General features: G+C 41.3%; 1 protein-coding gene across 5 annotated transcripts in view; it reads right to left on the reverse strand.

The window, feature by feature from the left end:
- Positions 1-57: 57 nt before the first annotated feature.
- The window catches only part of NEK11 (NIMA related kinase 11), a 135,061-nt gene continuing 114,999 nt past the window's right edge, over positions 58-20,119 (reverse strand). For all 5 annotated transcript variants that reach the window (XM_045579297.1, XM_045579296.1, XM_045579298.1 and 2 more), the window contains one exon: positions 58-865. In XM_045579297.1, the coding sequence (XP_045435253.1) occupies positions 583-865 (283 nt within the window). In that variant the 3' untranslated portion in view covers positions 58-582. The remainder of the gene's footprint in view (positions 866-20,119) is intronic.

Here is a 20,119-nt window from a genome sequence, read left to right on the forward strand (position 1 = left end):
AAAATCTACTAATTAAGAATAAGAGTCTTCTGTACTGAATGAGAGTCTTCTGAATAAGAGTCTTCAGTACTCCATGGGGAATAAATCATAGGAGAGAAGCACTTTTTGGGTTTGTTACCCAGGTCCCTATACCTAGGTACTTCTTGCTTGTTGGCCTATGGAAAGACAAAAGTGGTCCCAAAACAGGTCCCCTGAGACAGGCATGTCTGACTCCTGGGCAGCAGCTCAGTGTGTCGGAGGCCAGTGTCCAACAACCCTCACGGGCAGGCTGGCCACAGTCCCCAGAGACCAGGCAGAAGCACTGAGTCTGTTCTCCAGGTGGAAATGTAAAGAGCAGTGGGCCATGCTCAGAGGGTCCTCCCCCAGTGGAAGCCCCGAAGGCACACTTGTGGGAATGCGTTTCAGGAAGCCAAACTAGATCCATGTGGGCATCTCAGAGTGTAGACAGAACAACACTGACTGACCCAGGACTCTGAGGACAGGCAGACCCGTGTGTCTGCTGCTCTGCCTCCCTTTGGCACAGGAATGAAAAGTAAGGATGGGGCTCCAGCTGTGTACCCAGCTCCTGCCATAGAGTCCAGCTTAGGTGTCGGATGGATTTTCACAGAAATGTGTCCCCTTGAACGTGCTGGCTTTTGGCAGCTGTTTGCGCTGGTTCTGAAGCGTGGGCCCTCCTCCCACTGGGATCAGCAACTGCTCCTCAAAGTAGAGGAGCTGGTCGACTTCAAAACAGTCGCTGGCACGAGGCACCACTTTCTCCAGAGATGCCCGGACCTCTGCCTCGCAGGCCCTCTGACGCCGGGCCCTCTTAAGGTAGTGATAGACCTCCTCAAACACCTCCGCTCCCAGCTTCTGCACGGCGGACCTGCCACAGAGCAGGAAAGACAGGAGTTACCCAGGGAGATCACCTGCAGGAAATGCACTTCAAATGACTAGTTACCTACACAAATCACATGGTAACCCTGGGATTTGGAGGGGGGAAAAAGAAAACAAATAGCATGTTGTTTCTCCAGCTTGAACATTTCAAAATATTCAACAGATATTTCCTGAATGTTTGGTATGTTCAGGGGACCCTTCTAGGCTCTGGGACACAGCATAAAACAAGTGAGACAAACCCCTACCTCCATGGAGCTTATCTTCCAGGGTAGAGACTAAACAGATGAATTTAAAGATATAGTCACAATACACGGACAGGCGGTGCCGAATAAAGCAGGGGGAGGGGTGGAGGAAGGTGAGGGGCAGGGCGATTCTCTCTGAGGAGGTGTCCGCTGAGGCCATTACTGGGGGGAGACAGACCTGGAAGCTGAGGCTAAAATGTGTCAGAGGAACATGGAGAAGCCGGTGTGACTGGGGTCAGGAGATGGGGGGGAGAAGGACGGTTGGATATGAAATCAGAGAAATAATAATAATGAGAATAAAAGAACGAGAAAGAAATTGTTCTAGGAATTACAGTTACTTTTCTATGCACTTAGCCTTTACAACAGCTGTGTGAGGGCTGTTTGTTTTTAATCCCTATTTTATTGAAGAAGAAACTGAGGCTCAGGTGATCTGGGCAAGTTCCCATCAAGGCCAGCGTCCACTCTTCTATACCTGCCTCCAGTCCCTGTCCATCTGCTGCTGCCGGCTGCCCCCCGTTACAACCATATTGCCCGACCTGGTGCATTTATCCTCCCTCTGTTTTCCTCTGTCTCCAGCTAGGGTCACACACTAAAGGTCTATGGCAAAATGTGGCCATGACATACTTTGTTCCATCAGCATCATGTTTTCTTTCCTTCTGTTTGTTATGATTTTGGAACTTTTAAAATGTAAAAGTCCTGAGGCAGGGCCCACACTCTGCACTCTCCATTGTTTTCCTGCCTTTTGCTCACCTCCTTCCTTCCTCATCAGCTTATACTAGGCTGCCTCTCAGATTTCCCCCACCTGCCTGACAGGGCATCTGAGTGTTATGCATTTGGATAGACAGTTCAAAATTTATGTGCCAACACTGACCTCATCAGTTCTCCACTGAACATTTAGCTTTGGCCTGGCACACTGTGTGACTGTCTTCAGAAATACAGCTTTTTTTGTTACGGGAAGTATTTTCTGGCTCCATTTCTAGGAGTGAGGTTAATTACGTGTGTGTTCACTCTGCGAAAAGTCATGCTTGTACCTGTGATTTCTGCACTTTTCTGTATAGATGTCGAGTTGATTAAACAATAAAAAATTGTGTGAGAATGAAATTATTAGGTCAAAAGGTATAAATACTTTTATTACTTTACCCTTGGGGAAAAAAAATGCTTCTTTATTCTTCATGTCAAGGGATTTGGTGAGAAGAAAAAAAAAAAACAATTAGGTTTTGGATTTTTTTTCTTCAGAATTTTTAAAGCATTGCTACTAGACAGTAATACTGGCAATGTGTCTGACAATAACATTGAAGGCACCAATCAGAGACTCTTTGATACGTTTCATAAGCTCTTATTATGCAGTGCAATTCAACCTTGTAATCTCCAGAATGTGTGTAGCAGATAAAAAGTAGAATAAGTAATTGATCCTGCTCTAGTTTAGAGACTAGTAATTATAATGTAAGCTATATACATTTTAAACTTTAATATTTTATGGCACTTTAGAGTTTGCAAAAGTCTTTTATGTTCATTATCTCCAATGATCCTTGAGAACCAGGCAATGCATTGAGCATTTATCTTAATTTTACAGATAAGTAGGTTGACTTTTAAAAACCCACACAGCTGGTTGGTGATGGAACTTGAACTCAAACACAGGGGACTGGAGCTTCTGGTGCTGGAGAGAGCACCGCCCAGCTTGAGTAGGTTTCCCACCTTCTGCCACAAGACTATCAGAACTGGCCCCAGGATGCCTCCCTTTCCTAGTCACCTCAGCGACACCACCTCAACTATATGCACAGCACTTATATCTCTGGTCTTTTTCTTCTATTTCTTGTGTGGACATTTGTGTATCTCTCCCACTCCCCTGATGAGCATACAAGTTCCATGAGGGAGGGACCGAGGGACAAAAAGATGCTCAGGAATGAAGGAATGCCCCCACACAGCCATCCTGAGAGAAACATAAAGTGCTAGGAAAGTTCAGCGAGGAAAATCAGAGAATGTCCTCTGGAGGAGGTGGCACTCATTGAATTTGGGCCATAACAATGGGAGGGAAGCCAAGTGGTAGCAACAGAAGGAATTCTGGGAAATCAGTGAGCCAGTCTGGTATCTGAGTAAGACGCATGAAGAAGAGGGTGAGAGCCATTTGATTGTAACATTAAAAACCTAGAGTTGGACAGGTAATATCAGCCACTGATGATAGAGAAGCCTGTATGTCCCCCAAAACCACAATAACTAAGAGTTTCTGAGCTTCCTCTACGGGCCAGGCTCTACTTTGGGCATCTCCTCACATCATCCCATTAAATCCTCATAAAGACCCTGTGGATAGATGTTGTTACAAATTTACAGATGAAAAAACTGAGATATAAGAGGGTATTAAATAACTTGCATTTAATCTAACTAAATCACTATGTTGTATACCTGAAACTAACTTATTATTGAATGTACCTGTAATTGAAAAAAAAATTAATTAAAAAAGATGGAAGAAAAATTTAAAAAATTATAACTGCCATCATACTGTTTTTCAAATAAACAATCTGAAAAATAAGCATAAAAAAATAAGTTGTAAGAGAACAGATCCTAAGATGTCTCAACACAAGGAAAAATTTTTTCCTTTTCTTTTTGTTGTATCTATATGAGGTGATGGGCGTTAACTAACCTACTGTGGTAATCATTTCACCATATATGTAAATCAAACCATCATGCTGTATATCTTACACTTATACAGTGATCTATAGCAAATATTTCCCAATAAAACTGGAAAATAAAAACCAAATAACTTGCCCATTGCCACATAGTTTTTAAGTGGTGAGCTGAGATATGGATTCCAGTAACTCCGTGCCAGGACTTACTCCTTACACCATGAGGGATTCAGAGAGATTGAAGGTGAGTTGGCTGAACCCTTCACTGGCTGTGAGATCTTGGGCCAACTACTTAACCTCTCTGAGCCTTACATTTTCATATTTAAGTGGAGATCACACACAAACACAAACACACACACACACATACACAATCCCCATCAGCAGACTACCTGCCATCTATCAGACACTTAATAGCCTCTGTTTTATTATCGTGCATATCACTGTCGCATTCTCAGTGGTGAATTTCACAGTTAACCTATTTTGGTTTAACTGGAAGGATCAAGCAATTTTTTAGTTCTCTGTCTGGTTAAGAAACTATTTTGAATATTTTTATCTTCTCTGACTGAATTAGAAAAACAAATGACACAGGAAGGCCAGTGGCACAGTGGGAGTAAAAAAAAAAAAAAGTCATTTCATGAAAACCTAGTTTAGAAGAAAGCATTAAGAGAACACAGATTATTCTTCAGGCACAGTTTAAATATTCTTCAGGCACAGTTTAAAAAACCTTGAAAGTGATTTTACAGAATATAAGAAATCCCTGCACATCAAATATGTATGAGCCACTGCAGGAATAGAATGGAGCCATGTATTTTCCCTTAATACTGCTGTCTGAACAATCATTTGGTGCTAACAAGCACCAGGAATCTTTATTAAGGATGGAGTCTCTCCCGCCAAGGGCGGAACATCTGGACACCTTGGCGCCTGATCCCCTTCACCCCCTAGCTTCGGAATACTAGGGAAGGACTGCCTAGTTGGGCATATCCGGGGAAATTGCAGAGGGAAATTGCCTTCCTGGAAACAAGGGATCGGAGCCAGAAGAGATAGTCTGGGAGCCAGCTGGCACCCTGCCAGCTAGAGCCATAGAGAAAGAAGGCCAGAGCAACCAAAAAGACTGGGAGGTCAAACCGGAAACACTGACACCTAAGAGCTGAATTACAAACTGCCTTTTTTTTTTTTCTTTCTTTTCTTTTTTCTTTTAATTAATCAAAAATAAATGGACACAAATAACTAAGATATAGCCTACATAAAAATTAAGGATTACCTTACAAAACTGAGGTGCAGTGGAATGCTGGGAACTGCAAGACTGTCTGGTCCGAGAATCAGGAGTGCCAAATACATTAACTGAGGAAGTGAATGACCACTACTGGACATTTTTATGATAATTTTACTATTCTTTATTTTATTTTCATTTTTTACATCTTTTATTTAATTTTCATTTTTCATATCTTTTACTTAAGAAACAATTTTTTTTCTTTTTTCCTTACTTGATTTTACCTTTTCAATTATTACATTTTTCAATCTCTATCATCACTATTACTACTGCTATTTTGCAATTTTTGGTTTTTTTTTTTTTTTTCCTCTCCAGTACCATTTTATTTTTTCTTTATTTTACATTGGGAGTAACCTTCATTCTATTTTAATCTCTACTATAGCATCTTTCAACCTTATCTCAACTCAATCTTTACACCATCACTCTCTTACTAAACTTTACCCTGTAGTCTACAGTTTATCCTATCCCTTTCCGGCTTTAGTTTTTTCTCTATTCTTTCTGTATACCCCTTCCTAAAGCTCTCACTATACTTATAGACCTAAGTTCCAACCCCTGATCCAAGTGTATAAATACCAATCTCTGCACTATATTAACTAGTTAAAAAAAAAAACAAAAAAAAACTGTTCTCCCCTCTATCCTTTTTGCATTGTGTGAAGGTTGATTATTGTGAATTTTTATGCTCTTTAGTGAAATTGTTATGCTTATTCCTGTATTGTTATTGTTGTTTTGTATTTTTTAAAAATCTTCTGTTTTTGTTTGTTTCTTTTACTTCTGTATATCATAGCCTTACTTAATAATAGTGGATATTGTAGTTTGTATTAATCTCCAAGTAATGTTACTGGCATTGGCTGGGTTCAGAGGTTGTTCTATGGCAATTTTCTCCACATATATATAGTTTGTTTCCCATTTCTCTTTTAGTTTGCTTCTTCTTCTCTCTCTCTCTCTCTCTCTCTCTCTCTCTCTCTCTCTCTCTTCTTTTTTTCCCTGTTTTCCAACTTCATTTTGTTATTACTTTTTTTTCTTCTTTTTCTATCTCTTTATCCCTCTTTTTTTATTTACTTAATTAAAAAAATTTTTTTTTAATTTTAATTTTTTTTAAATTTCTCTTTATTTTATTTTTTACCTTTCTTCCTTCTTTCCCATCCCCTAAGTTGCCTTTCTCTAGTGGTCACCTTTATTAGAGGTTATTAATATTGTAAATACATTCCTGTTAAGTGCCTCTTGTGTTGTATCTGGTAGTGTTGTATTTTGTACCTTTAAATCAACACAGGAGAAGGAACACCACATAACCAGACAACCTGAAAAGAGAGGCCATGGGGAGACAAAAACATAGTCCGCACGTGAAAGAAAAGCAGGCATCACCAGAAAAGGAAGTAAACGAGTCAGAGGCAAGCAGCCTACCAGAGCAAGAATTCAGAGTAATGATCATAGGATGGCTAAAAAGAATGGAAGAGAAATTTGACAATAGCCAAGAAGAAATGAGGAAGAACCATGAGGAACTGAAGAAGAGCCATGAGGAACTGAAGAAGAACCAAGAAGAAATGAAAAATGACATCGCTACCATGAAGAACTCAATAGAAAGCATCAAGAGTAGACTAGATGAAGCAGAGGACCGCATCAGTGAGCTAGAAGATAAGATGGAAAAAAATACCCAAGTAGAGCAACTTCTAAAAAAAAAGATTAAAAAGCAGGAGGAGAGCCTACGGGAGCTTTGGGACAATACAAAACAAAATAATATTCGAATAATAGGGGTTCCAGAAGGAAAGGAAACTGAGGTAGACATGGAAAAAGTATTTCAAGAAATAATGACAGAAAACTTTCCTGAAATAGAGAAGAAAAAAACCACACAAATCCAAGATGCTCGCAGAGTCCCAAGCAAAATGAATCCCAGAAGACAGACTCCAAGGCACATTATAATTAAATTGGCAAACAACATCGACAAAGTAAGAATCTTAAAAGCGGCCAGAGAGAGACAGAAAGTTACATACAAAGGAACCCCCATCAGACTAGCAACTGATTTCTCAACAGAAACTTATCAGGCCAGAAGGGAATGGGATGAACTATACAAAGTCATGCAAAGAAAGGGTCTGAATCCAAGAATACTGTACCCAGCAAGGCTATCAATCAAAATTGAAGGGGAAATCAGGAGCTTCACAGACAAAAAAAGACTGAAGGAATTTATCTCCACCAAACTAGCAATGCAAGAAATGCTAAAGGGTCTACTGTAAAAATAAAGAAATAAGAAGTGAAGAAGGAACACAGGTATAGAATAAAAATGGCGACAAATGAGTACCTATCAATAATAACCTTAAATGTAAATGGATTAAATGCTCCAATCAAAAGACATAGGGTAACAGATTGGATAAGAAAACAAGACCCATACATCTGTTGTCTACAAGAAACCCACCTCAGAAAAAGAGATGCACACAGACTGAAGGTGAAGGGATGGGAAAAAGTTTTCCAGGCAAATGGAAATGAAAAAAAGCTGGGGTAGCAATACTTATATCTGACAAATTAGATCTCAGAGTGAAGGACATAATAAGAGATAATGAAGGCCACTTCATAATACTAAAGGGAACAATCCAACAAGAAGAAATAACCCTGGTAAATATATATGCACCCAATACAGGAGCAACAAAATACATTAAAAAACTGCTGGAGGACATTGAGAGAGAGATTAATAGCAATACAATCATAGCAGGAGATTTTAATACCCCACTGTCACCCTTCGACAAATCATCTAAACAAAAAATCAGCAAAGAAATATCAATCCTAAATGACTCACTAGACCAGATGGAATTAATTGACATCTTCAGAACACTGCAACCCAAAGCCACAGAATATACATTCTTCTCAAGTGCACATGGGACATTCTCAAAGATAGACCACATTTTGGGGTATAGGCAAAGTCTCTTCAAATTCAAGAAGATAGAAATCATATCAAGTATCTTCTCAGACCATAATGGCATAAAACTGGAAATTAACTACAATAAAAATAATCCAAAGAAATAAAACACATGGAGACTAAACAGCATGCTATTAAACAAGGACTGGGTTACCAGAGAAATCAAGGAAGAAATTAAAAACATCCTGGAAACAAATGACAATGAAAATACAACAATCCAAAATCTATGGGACACAGCAAAAGCAGTTTTGAGAGGGAAGTTCATATCCTTACAAGCCTATTGCAAAAAAACTAGAAAAAAGTGTAACAGATGATCTAACTCTACAACTCAAAGAGTTAGAAAAGGAGCAACAAGAAAAGCCCAGTGAAAGCAGAAGGAAGGAAATAACAAAAATCAGAGCATAGATAAACGACATAGAGACCAAAAAAACAATACATAAGATCAACAAAACCAAGAGCTGGTTCTTTGAAAGAATAAACAAGATAGATGGACCTCTAGCCAGGCTAACCAAGAAACAAAGAGAGAGGACCCAAATAAACAAAATCAGAAATGAAAGAGGTGAAATAACAACAGACCCCACCGAAATACAACAGATTGTTACAAAATACTACGAACAACTCTATTCCAACAAACTGAACAACCTGGAGGAAATGGACATATTCCTAGAAAAATACAAACTTCAAAAACTCAATCAGGAAGAATCTAAAAATCTCAATAGACCAGTGTCCTGGGAAGAAATTGAAACAGTCATCAAAAAGCTTCCACAAACTAAAGCCCAGGGCCAGATGGCTTCACAGGAGAGTTTTACCAAACATTCAAGGAAGAACTAAAACCTATCCTCCTCAGACTATTCCAAAAAATCCAAGAGGAAGGAACACTTCCAAACTCCTTCTATGAAGCCAGCATCACCCTAATACCAAAACCAGATAAAGACAACTCAATGAAAGAGAACTACAGGCCAATATCCCTCATGAACATAGATGCCAAAATCCTCAACAAAATTCTAGCAAATCGACTCCAGAAGAACATCACAAAGATCATACACCATGACCAAGTAGGATTTATTCCAGGAATGCAAGGATGGTACAATATCCGCAAATCAATAAATGTGATATATCACATAAACAAATTGAAAGATAAAAATAATATAGTCATATCAATTGATGCAGAAAAAGCATTTGATAAAATCCAACACTCTTTCCTGATAAAAACTCTTAACAAGGTGGGAGTACAAGGATCATACCTCAACATAATAAAAGCCATATATGATAAACCCACAGCCAACATTATACTCAATGGGCAAAAACTAAAACCATTCCCAGAACAGGAACAAGACAGGGATGCCCACTATCGCCACTCCTGTTTGACATAGTACTGGAAGTACTAGCCATTGCAATTAGACAAGAGGAGGAAATAAAAGGCATCCAAATTGGAAAAGAAGAAGTAAAGTTATCCTTATTTGCAGATGACATGAAATTGTACATAAAAAACCCAAAAGACTCCATTAAAAAACTAATTGACTTAATAAATGAATTTGGCAATATAGCAGGATACAAAATTAACGCCAAGAAATCCATGGCATTTCTATACACCAACAGTGAAATTACAGAAACAGAGACTAAAAAAGCAATTCTATTTACCATCGCACCAAAAAAATTAAGATACCTAGGAATAAATTTAACTAAGGAAGTAAAGGACCTTTATGCAGAAAACTACACGACACTGAAAAAAGAGATAGAGGAAGATGTAAGGAGATGGAAGAACATACCATGTTCTTGGATTGGTAGAATCAACATCATCAAAATGTCCATACTTCCTAAAGCAATCTATCAGTTCAATGCACTCCCCATTAAAATACCAATGGCATATTTCACTGACCTAGAAAGAACTCTCCAAAAGTTCATTTGGAACAATAAAAGACCCCGAATAGCCACAGCAATCCTGAGAAAGAAGGGTAAAGTAGGAGGGATCTCAATACCAGACTTCAAACTGTATTACAAAGCCACTGTTCTCAAAACAGCGTGGTACTGGCACAAGAACAGACATATAGATCAATGGAATAGAATTGAGAACCCAGATATCAACCCAAATCACTATGCTCAATTAATATTTGACAAAGGAGGCACGAATATACAATGGTGTCAAGACAGTTTCTTCAATAAATGGTGTTGGGAAAATTGGGCAGACACATGCAAAAGAATGAAACTAGATCACCAACTTACACCATACACAAAAATAAACTCAAAATGGATGCAGGACTTAAACATCAGATGGGAAACCATAAAAATACTAGAAGCATCCACAGGCAGCAAAATCTCAGACGTATGCCAAAAGAACTTCTTCACTGATACTGCCCCTAGGGCAATGGAAGCTAAAGAGAAAATAAACAAATGGGACTACATCAAAATAAAAAGCTTTTTTACAGCAAAAGAAACCATCAACAAAACAACAAGAAAGCCCACGGTGTGGGAGAACATATTTGCAAATAACACCACTGATAAAGGTTTAATCTCCAACATCTACAGACAGCTGATACAAGTAAATAAAAGGAAGGTGAATGATCCAATTAAGAAATGGGCAATGGACCTAAATAGAACATTTTCAAAAGAAGACAGAAGGAAGGCCAAAAGGCACATGAAAACATGCTCAAAGTCACTAATTATCCGAGAGATGCAAATCAAAACAACAATGCGGTACCATCTCACACCTGTCAGAATGGCCAACATCAACAAATCAACAAATGACAAGTGTTGGCGAGGTTGTGGAGAAAAAGGAACCCTCGTGCACTGCTGGTGGGAATGCAGACTGGTGCAACCACTGTGGAGAACAGTGTGGAATTTCCTCAAAAAACTAAAAATGGAACTCCCATTTGATCCAGTAATCCCACTCCTAGGAATATATCCCAAGAAACTAGAAACACCAATCAGAAAGGATATATGCACCCCTATGTTCATAGCAGCACAATCTACAATAGCCCGAATTTGGAAACAGCCTAGGTGCCCGTCAGCAGATGATTGGATCAAAAAACCATGGTACATCTACACAATGGAATACTATGCTGCCATAAAAAAGAAGGAATTCTCATCATTTGTAGCAACCTGGATGGAATTGGAGAACATCATGCTGAGTGAAATAAGCCAGTCAATGAAAGAGAAACACCACATGACCTCATTCATTTGTGGATAATAAAGATCATTATAAACTGATGAACCAAAAGATAGATACAGAGACAGTAAAGCAACAAGCAGATTGTCAAATTTCAGCGGGGAGGGGAGGAGGATCTGGGGGAGATAATAGATCAACTGAAGGACTTGTATACATGCATATAAGTACAACCAATGGACATGGAACTCTGGGGAGTGAGGGGATGTGTGGGATGGAGGGAGGGGGGAAAAATCAATAAAATATGTAAAAAATAAATAAATAAATAAATACAAAAAAAAAAAAAAAAAAGAAAAAAGGATTGAGTCTCTACTCCTTCTCTCCATGCCCTGTATTCCACGTGGCTGCCTGTGCATCTGCTGGGCAAAGGCAGAACAGATCTCTCTCAGATCTGCACTATCCACAGATCTGTACACACACTGCGCTGTGGATGCAGGGGTGACATGGGACAGCCCGAAGGGACCTGAGACTGGCCTGGTGCTTGCCTCTACTAGGTCCATGCCGGGCAGCATAATCTAGCTAACCATTCCTGAAAGGGTTATTTTATTCATGACTTAAGCTCCCTCTGTTGTTCATGATCAATAAACATAGATAAAGTCACTGATTAAAAACAAAACCCAGCTGGATATGGCTTACAGGATACACACTTAAAACAGAGTACTGAGTCGTTGAGAGTAAACAAACAAATAAAGATATGCCAGGCAAGTAATAAAAGAAATCTCGGAGTAGATAAATCGACATGAGACAAAATAGACTTTAAGAAAAGAAGTGTTATTAGGACAAAGAATGTCACCAGATAATGAAAACAGTTCAATTCACCAGAAAGAAATAATAATTCATACCTAGCAGGCAACTAATAAAGTACAATCAAAACACAAAAAGCACCAGAGGGAGAAATGGTCAGATATGCCTCACAATGCAGGATTTCAGTGCTCCTTGCTCCGTTGTTGTAGGTCAGTGGTTGGTAAACTGCGGCTCGAGGGCCACATGTGGTTCTTTGGCCCCTTGAGTGTTCTAACACCACTTCTTCAAAATAGACTTGCCCAGACCTAAAAATGACTTCTGGGCATGGGCCATGAAGTTTCAATCACACTGTACATGTGTGTCTTAGGTGGTATTTTGTGGAAGAGCCACACTCAAGGGGCTAAAGAGCCACATATGGCTTGAGAGCCACAGTTTGCCAACCACTGTTGTAGATGAACATTTGAAAAATTAGTGGTACTGTAGAAAATCTGAAAACACTTACAAAGCTAAACTTAATAGACATATATAGGACCCTCTACTTCCTTGGTGATTAGAGAATGCATCCTCTTTTGTAACATTTACAAAAATTGACCACATACCAGATACCAGTTCAAGTGTCAACACATTTCAGAGCACAGTACAATTGATAGAAAACTGTAACAAGAATATGGATTAAACATTACCGCCTTTTCAGATTTACTTATTCCAAGTAAATTATGGGTCAATGGAGAAATCAGGCATGCTATAAACAGACTCAAAAGAAGAGTGACCGTGTTCTAGCATTGTAACATCGCAGTGTAAATTTATTCTGACACTCGGGAAACTTGCTATAAGAACTCTGCAATGAGTATTTTAGGAATCCTAAAATAGACCATTCTATCTAAGGGGGCTCTCTGGCTGTTATCTGAGATTTGATGAGCACAGGGGAGTGCTCTCTGTGCTTATCAAATTAAAGAAGGCTTCTAAGTTCGCTTTTTCAAAGGGAGGGAGAGGAGAAAAGACAAGGAAGGGACAGGAACGGTAGTTAGGTGGGTGTCGTAAATAAAAAGCACTTACATTTTCAAATGAGGAGAGCTTATATTTTCTTTCTTTGTCATCTTTTCCTTCTTGGGCTCGTGTGCTTTGTTAATCTTACCTTCCTGTTCTAACGTCTTTATGGGATGGTGCATTTAGAGACCAGACCACTGCCCTGTCCAGGCCATGGCTAATGCAGGAGTTGGAGGAAGCCTCCTCCAGGCTCTGAAGACACTCCATCTGCCTGGAGCAAATCACCAGGGTGCTTGTGGCTGACTCTCCACCTGAAGACTCCATTAAGCCACAAGAGTGCACTTTCTCTTTCCCCACTTATTTCTTCCAAACTCGTCTAAGAAAGACTGCTGAGAAGAAGGCTGGGAATTTGGTTTGGTGGAATTTGGTACCGGCCTCTGTTTGACCACCGGGTCTTGTCCTTTGAACCCCTCCCCCCTCTAACGTTGTCGGGATGTGGCTAAAGTGCAAGAGGAGGCCCACACCTGTCTAGATCGTGAAAGTTATGAAGCAAGCCAACAAGCTGCTAAATAAAATATAACCTATCTTCCTACCTGGACAAGTTAATTTTATATAACACCTGGAAGGCAGGCTCACATTCAGACTCCTCAGAGTTCTCATTGGAATATGGCAGAGTCCTAAGAAATAAGTAGTATTGCTTTGTGTGTTTTTACACTTTAAGCGGTATCATACCATCCCCCCGCCTTTTTCCCCCCCTGCTCAAAATAATTGATACACGTCCCCTTTGTTCCTATAGCTCATTGGTTTTCACTGTGCTTTATGCCATCACCATTTCTCCTGCTAACGTACATTTCATGTTGTTTCTATCTGTCCCTAACGTCACACCCACGTTTACTAAAAAGGCTGTAGTGAACATTCTTTGCACACATCTTGGATTTAATATATCTTAAATGACAACAGATAAACATGTATGGAAAACTGAGCTTTTCAGACATAGGTCCTATGTTAAGCCTTATTTTCAGATTGATCTACCATCACTCATGTTTGATCTTTATAATGACTTCAAAATGAATATTGTATAAAAAAATTCAACCCAGAGAGGGATAGAATGGTTTAAAAATCAGAATCATGGAATTTTTAAAAAGTACCAAGGAATTCACCTGATCAAACACCTTCATTTTATAGACAAGGAAACTGGTTTCTCAATGGGAAAGGGGACTGCCCAGTGGTGAGCACTGGGCTACAGACAGTGGAGACTACACTGGGCCTCCACCGAACAGGCATGCGTATATATAAAATAAATACAAAATAAACGAATTCCTTTGCCTTTTCTTCTGTCCCCTAAGGTCTACTAAGCAATGCATCATGACATGGGAACCACTGGATGAGGTCCTTTCTGGCTAAACTACAACTGTGCTTCCTTCGATCAATTCAAACCACATTGTTGAAAAGTCAATTTCACCCCTGATTTGCTGAGTAGAAGTAAAGACCAGAAGATAAAATAGGTTCCCTAATCAAACACAATAAAAATAATTGGATTCACAAAGAAAATGAAATCACAAAAGGAAAATAAATTAGAATATAAGTATGTTTGGAATGATTCCTCAGAGCAAGGATGATGCTCATGGTTGGGAAACTGTGGGTTTCCTTGGACAAGAGTGAATTCCAGAAGCTGCCTTTTACTTGGAGAGCTTCCCCAATGACTCCCTCCTTGAGCAAGGGTAGTCAGGCGCCCCCGAATCCTCATCTCAACTAGTCCTCGTTCTCCCCTACAATCTTCGCGTACTGTTGGAGGAGGTAACCAGGAGGCTCACCATTGAGAGAGTAAGGTGTTGTGGCAACCATCTGGATGGTATATGTAACCGAACACAGTTAAGGCCTCTATATAAACTTTAAAAAAAATATATAAGTTTTTATTGGTTTCAGAGAGGAAGGAGAGGGAGAGAGAGATAGAAACATCAATGATGAGAGAGAATCACCCATTGGCTGCCTTCTGCATGCCCCACACTGGGGATTGAGCCTACAGCCTAGGCATATGCCCTGACCAGTAATCGAACCATGAGCTCCTGTTTCACAGATCAATGTTCAACCACAGAGCCACACCAGCCAGGCTCTATATAAACTTTTAAGTTTGGCAGGAAGGTGTGGAAAACTATTAATCTATAGCTGACCAAGACAAATGTCCTAAGTTCCTTGCTCATCAAAACTGCCACCTATTGCCCTAACCAGTTTTGCTCAGTGGATAGAGTGTCGGCCTGCAGACTGAAGGGTCCTAGGTCAAGGACATGTACCTTAGTTGTGGGGCACATCCCCAGTAGGGTGTGTACAGGAGGCAGCTGATTGATATTTCTCTCTCATCGATGTTTCTGACTCCCTCTCCCTCTCCCTTCCTCTCTGTAAAAAATCAATATATATATAATTGCCACCTACCAATTGGAATGGTCCATCTCTTTCTTTGGTCTCTCCTTGCCCTTTGTGTATAGGAACCAGTTTCAAATGTCACTCAGGAAGCTCCTGAGGTTGCAAAGGAACACCCACAGAGCCCAGCTTAGCAAGAACGCCCCCACCCTTCATACCCAACCACATTCTGCCTGGTCACTTTCTTCTATCAAGGGACCACCTCACTCTGCCCTTTGGCTATAACCCTCAGCTGCCCCTGTTGTATTCAGAGCTGAGTGCAATCTCCCTCCCCTATTGCAGTAATCTCAAATAAAATATTCTTTACCTGTTTAATCCTGTCTGGGGCTGCTTTTGTTAAGCAGATTCACCTTTTAGTGTCATACTATCATGGGTTCCCTATTGCCAACTGCCCATGATTAGAACAGCCATGCCTTGGCTGAGCTGCGAGAGTCTCAGTGCAGGCCAGACACAGCAGCACAGTCGTAATACTGTCCCTTTCCATTGTCCAAAGTACCCTGGTTTGAACAATACATTTTATGTGGTGTAAAATGTACTGGCTGGAGGCCCTCGGTGACAAGAGGACCTGCTGGACTCTAAAGCGTGCTACAGCAATGACAAAGGACAGAAGAGAAAAGATTCATTAAAAGAACACAAGTACTCCTTTTAGTCCCAACTCCTGATATATCGTTACATCTAACTTAGAGCATGTTATGTCCAAATGAAAATGTTTCTCCATAAGTAAAAAAAATAATTAATCACTTCATCTCTCGAGCCTGTTCATACATTGCCTTTATTGTGCCTCTCTCTTGATCAATACAGATGGCTTTATCAGAGTGCACTCACCCAGAGGATGACCCGCATTCCAGAGTGACAGGGATGGAGGGAGAAGGAGACGGAGGAGATAGACAGAAAGCAGTAAGGCCAGTGTGATCCAGGCTTTCAGAAAAACACATGAGATCGGAAACTCAATACTGAATTCCCTGGTGAATTGCATTAAAGAACCAAAATGAATGTGCAAGACAGTAATTGAAGCTGATACCTCCTCTTACCAGATGGGGATAAATCAAGCCTGAGATGTGCTGTCACCTGCTATGGGGAGAGGGCAGGACAGGAGGGAACCCCCCAAAGCCTTTCAGCTGGAAAGGATGTGTTTCTTAACTGTCTCCTGTCTCAAAGCCTAAGGAGAAAACCTGCATCAAGTTGAGGTTTGTTAGTTGTCTGAGGCCCTTCTCATAGGAAAACCTGTTGCTTTCCCAGGTCCCAGAACTGCAGATTCTCTCAGTAGAGCCTCAGGCACTGGCATTCAGGCTCTGGTGGGATGAGGGTGCAGGGGAATGGGTTGGATCAGACGATCTCCAAAGTTCCCTCCTTAGAAAGTCTAAGATTCTACCCTCCAGTGGACTTGCTAACCATTTTACAGGAAGGAAGAGTCACATGAGGAGGGAGCGAGCAAGGTCACTGAAGGGAGCTGGGTGGAGCGCCTTCTTTTCCCTCAGTCTGTGACCCACAGGATCAGATTGCCGATTTAGAGAAAAACAACCAGGGCCCAAAACTAAACCTTGGCACCCAGTCTGATCCTGGGCCCGCAGAGGCACAGCCATGGCTGCTGGTTAGAAATGCAGATTCTGCCCTGGCCAGCTTGGCTCAGTGGATAGAGTGTCAGCCTGCACACTCAAGGGTCCCAGGTTCTATTCTGGCCAAGGGATTGAGTTGCAGGCTCAATCCCCAGTGGGGATGGTGCAGGAGGCAGCCAATCAATGATTCTCTCTCATCATTGATGTTTCTATCTTTCTCTCCTCCCTTCCTCTCTGAAATCAATAAAGATATATATAATGCAGACTCTCAGAATCTTCCTTTTCTTTCCCCACTTCACCCTTTCCTTCCTTTCTACCTTACTGTTATCTAATGGCAGAAGAGCCAGAGGGGAAATGAAAATGAAGGCTAGGGAAGAATTCCTGTGTCATTTAGAGAACTGGAAGGAAGTGGGAAATGGGCTTAACTTGGAAGCAGAGTGCTGGCTTTGGCAGCACATACACTGAAACTGGACCGATACATGCCCGTAGCACATCATCACGCTGCACACCTTCCACCTACAAGATGCTACATGTCAGTTACATCTCGATAAAGGTGGGGGAAAGCTGGAGGCAGCATGGGGTGGAGGATACCTGGAGACCTTCAGCGCGGGGCAGTCAGACACCCCGCTGTTTGGGAGTATGTGTCTAATCTGCACGGGCCCAGGAGTCTCCTGGGAACTGGTGGGAAATGCAGATTCGGATGAAGTTGGCCTGGGTTGGGCCTGAGATTCTGCATGTCTAATGGGTTTTCGGGTGATGCTGATGCTTCTGGTCTGGACCCCACTTAGGGAACAGGACCTAGTTGACAAAGCCACTGCCAGAAGCGACGGCAGGTGCATTACCAGCCAGTGGGAGGGCTGTAAGAGCCACGAAGGCCTCCTGAGGACATTACAGGGCGGTAAAATAATGAGCTGGTAGGTCTGTCATCACTGCTCCCCCATAGGATTCTGCCTGGCTAGCAACAGCACCGGACAGAATGAACACTACATTCAAACCTACATGTACTTCTCCCATCTTGCGGGAACCTTTATCTTGTAATCAGATCATATTTCCTTGGCTCCATCTCCAAAAGTTAGTAATAACTGGTATCACACAGAGTCCTCCAACATTTCCTTGCTTTACATAATATCTGGTGGTGCTGACACGTTCCCAGGTTTAAGTGGCAATTGCCTGCCTTCAGCTCAGTCCCCAAGGTGCCAACACCCGCAAGCTGGCGTGACAGGCCTCACCTCATTATTCCCTACATTAGGGGAACAAAATGGGAGCTGTGTCCCTGAAGGCCCAGTGGGAAAGCAGTTTCATTCTGGGCTTCATAGCATTGTGGCTTCCTTGGAATTAAACATTCCCACGTTTCACTGAAATGTTTTCTGAACATTGTTACATTCCAGCGAAGTTGGCATTGTTAATGTATGTTTAGGAACCAGGATGTTGTCATACCTAATTCTGAGGGATTGTTTCCTTGCCATCAGGGAAGTAGAAATGCTAACAAAAACCCCACAAACTCATAGCCTAGCCCTGGCCAGTGTGGCTCAGTTTGGTTTGGCGTTGTTGTCCTGTGCACCGAAAGGTTGCTGGTTTGATTCCGGGTCAGGGCACATGTCAGATTGCAGGCTCAATTCCTAGTAGGGAGCATGCAAGAGGCATCCAATCTTGTACTCTCACATCAATGTTTCTCTCTCCCCCCCCCCCTACCTCTTTCTCTCCTCTCTCCTCTCTCCTTCCTCTCTCCTCTTTCCTTCCTCTCTCTCTCTCTCTCTCTCTCTCTCTCTCTCTCTCTCTCTCTCTCTCTCTCTCTTATTCACAAGCTGAAATGGACAGATTGTTTTTCACCCTTCTGATCCAAGTTGGGCCATCTACAATAGATTTTCTCTCTCTTAGTTTCTGCCTATGGATAGACATGATGATACCAGTGGGTACACACACACACACACACATACACACACACACACACACACACACACACACACACACACACTCAACCTAGGAGCCTTGGGAAAACTAATTAAGGCATATTCTCCTGTTCAAAACATAATCAGCCGGGATCGGTTTGGCTCAGTGGATAGAGCGTCGGCCTGCGGACTGAAAGGTCCCGGGTTTGATTCCGGTCAAGGGCATGTACCTTGGTTGCGGGCACATCCCCAGTAGGGGGTGTGCAAGAGGCAGCTGATCAATGATTCTCTCTCATTGATGTTTCTAACTCTCTATCCCTCTCTCTTCCTCTCTGTGAAAAATCAATTAAAAAAAAACATAATCAGAAGGACAAGCACAGGTCTTCATCTGTCACTGGATGAAGCTGCTGAATGCACCCTCTGTGTCTATACCTAGGAAAGGTGGTTGCATTTAAGAAATAGATTCAATGTTAGTGAAATGGCGTATTCCTCTAAGGCCTGGGGGGACATGCGGTGTTTGCTTTATGAGTGACAGATACAAATTAAGGATACAGGAGAAAAGTTTTAAGATACTTGTATTCTCTTCAAATTTTGCTCTAATTAGGGATCATTAAGAATATGATGACTAGCAATTAGGTTGTTTTTATGCTTAATTCATGCCTTAATTTGCATTAAAAAGTTCTATTTGAGTAGAAAATCAGAGAGACATAATGTTTGAGTAGAAAATCAGAGAGGCAAAAATCAGGCTGTTTGAACTCTGAGTTTGTAACCATCAAACTACTGTCTAGCTGGCGCATGAAAGAAAACAAACAGCATTTTGAGTTATCTTTACATATGCACACAGACAGCCATAAAGATCTCTACTCCTTTGTGTTGATGACTTAAAAAAAATACAAATATGGGAACTCTGAGGCCTGTCCCAGGGCCACAGAAAGCCAAGACTTTTTTTGCCCAGACAGTGTGGCTCAATGGTTGAGCGTCGACCTATGAACCAGGAGGTCACAGTTCGATTCCCAGCCAGGGCACATGCCTGGATTGTGAGCTGGATCTCCAGTGTGGGGCATGCAGGAGGCTGCCAATTAATGATTCTCTCTCATCATTGATGTTTCTATCTCTCTCTCCCTCTCCCTTCCTCTCTGAAATCAATAAAAAATATATTAAAAAAAAAAAAAAGACTTTCTACCAAAGATGTTGGAGGAGTTACTCAAGTTTCATGGAGAAGCAGGAAGCAGATAAGCATGGTCTGCTCCAAGAATGTTCTTGATTGAGCCATTTCCTCAGCTCCAAATCCACTCTTCCGTACTCAGTCCGTAACACTGGCCTCAAGTCTGCTGACCATAATTTAGCTCTGCCAGCTGTTCCTACTAGATGCCTTCCACATGGGGCGCTGCAGGGAGATGGAAAAGCTGGGAGAGAAAAAAGAGACCTGTCCTTCAATTCCAGTGACT

This window comes from Pipistrellus kuhlii, unplaced genomic scaffold (genome assembly GCF_014108245.1).
Source record: "Pipistrellus kuhlii isolate mPipKuh1 unplaced genomic scaffold, mPipKuh1.p scaffold_m20_p_11, whole genome shotgun sequence".
Classification (NCBI taxonomy): domain Eukaryota; kingdom Metazoa; phylum Chordata; class Mammalia; order Chiroptera; family Vespertilionidae; genus Pipistrellus; species Pipistrellus kuhlii.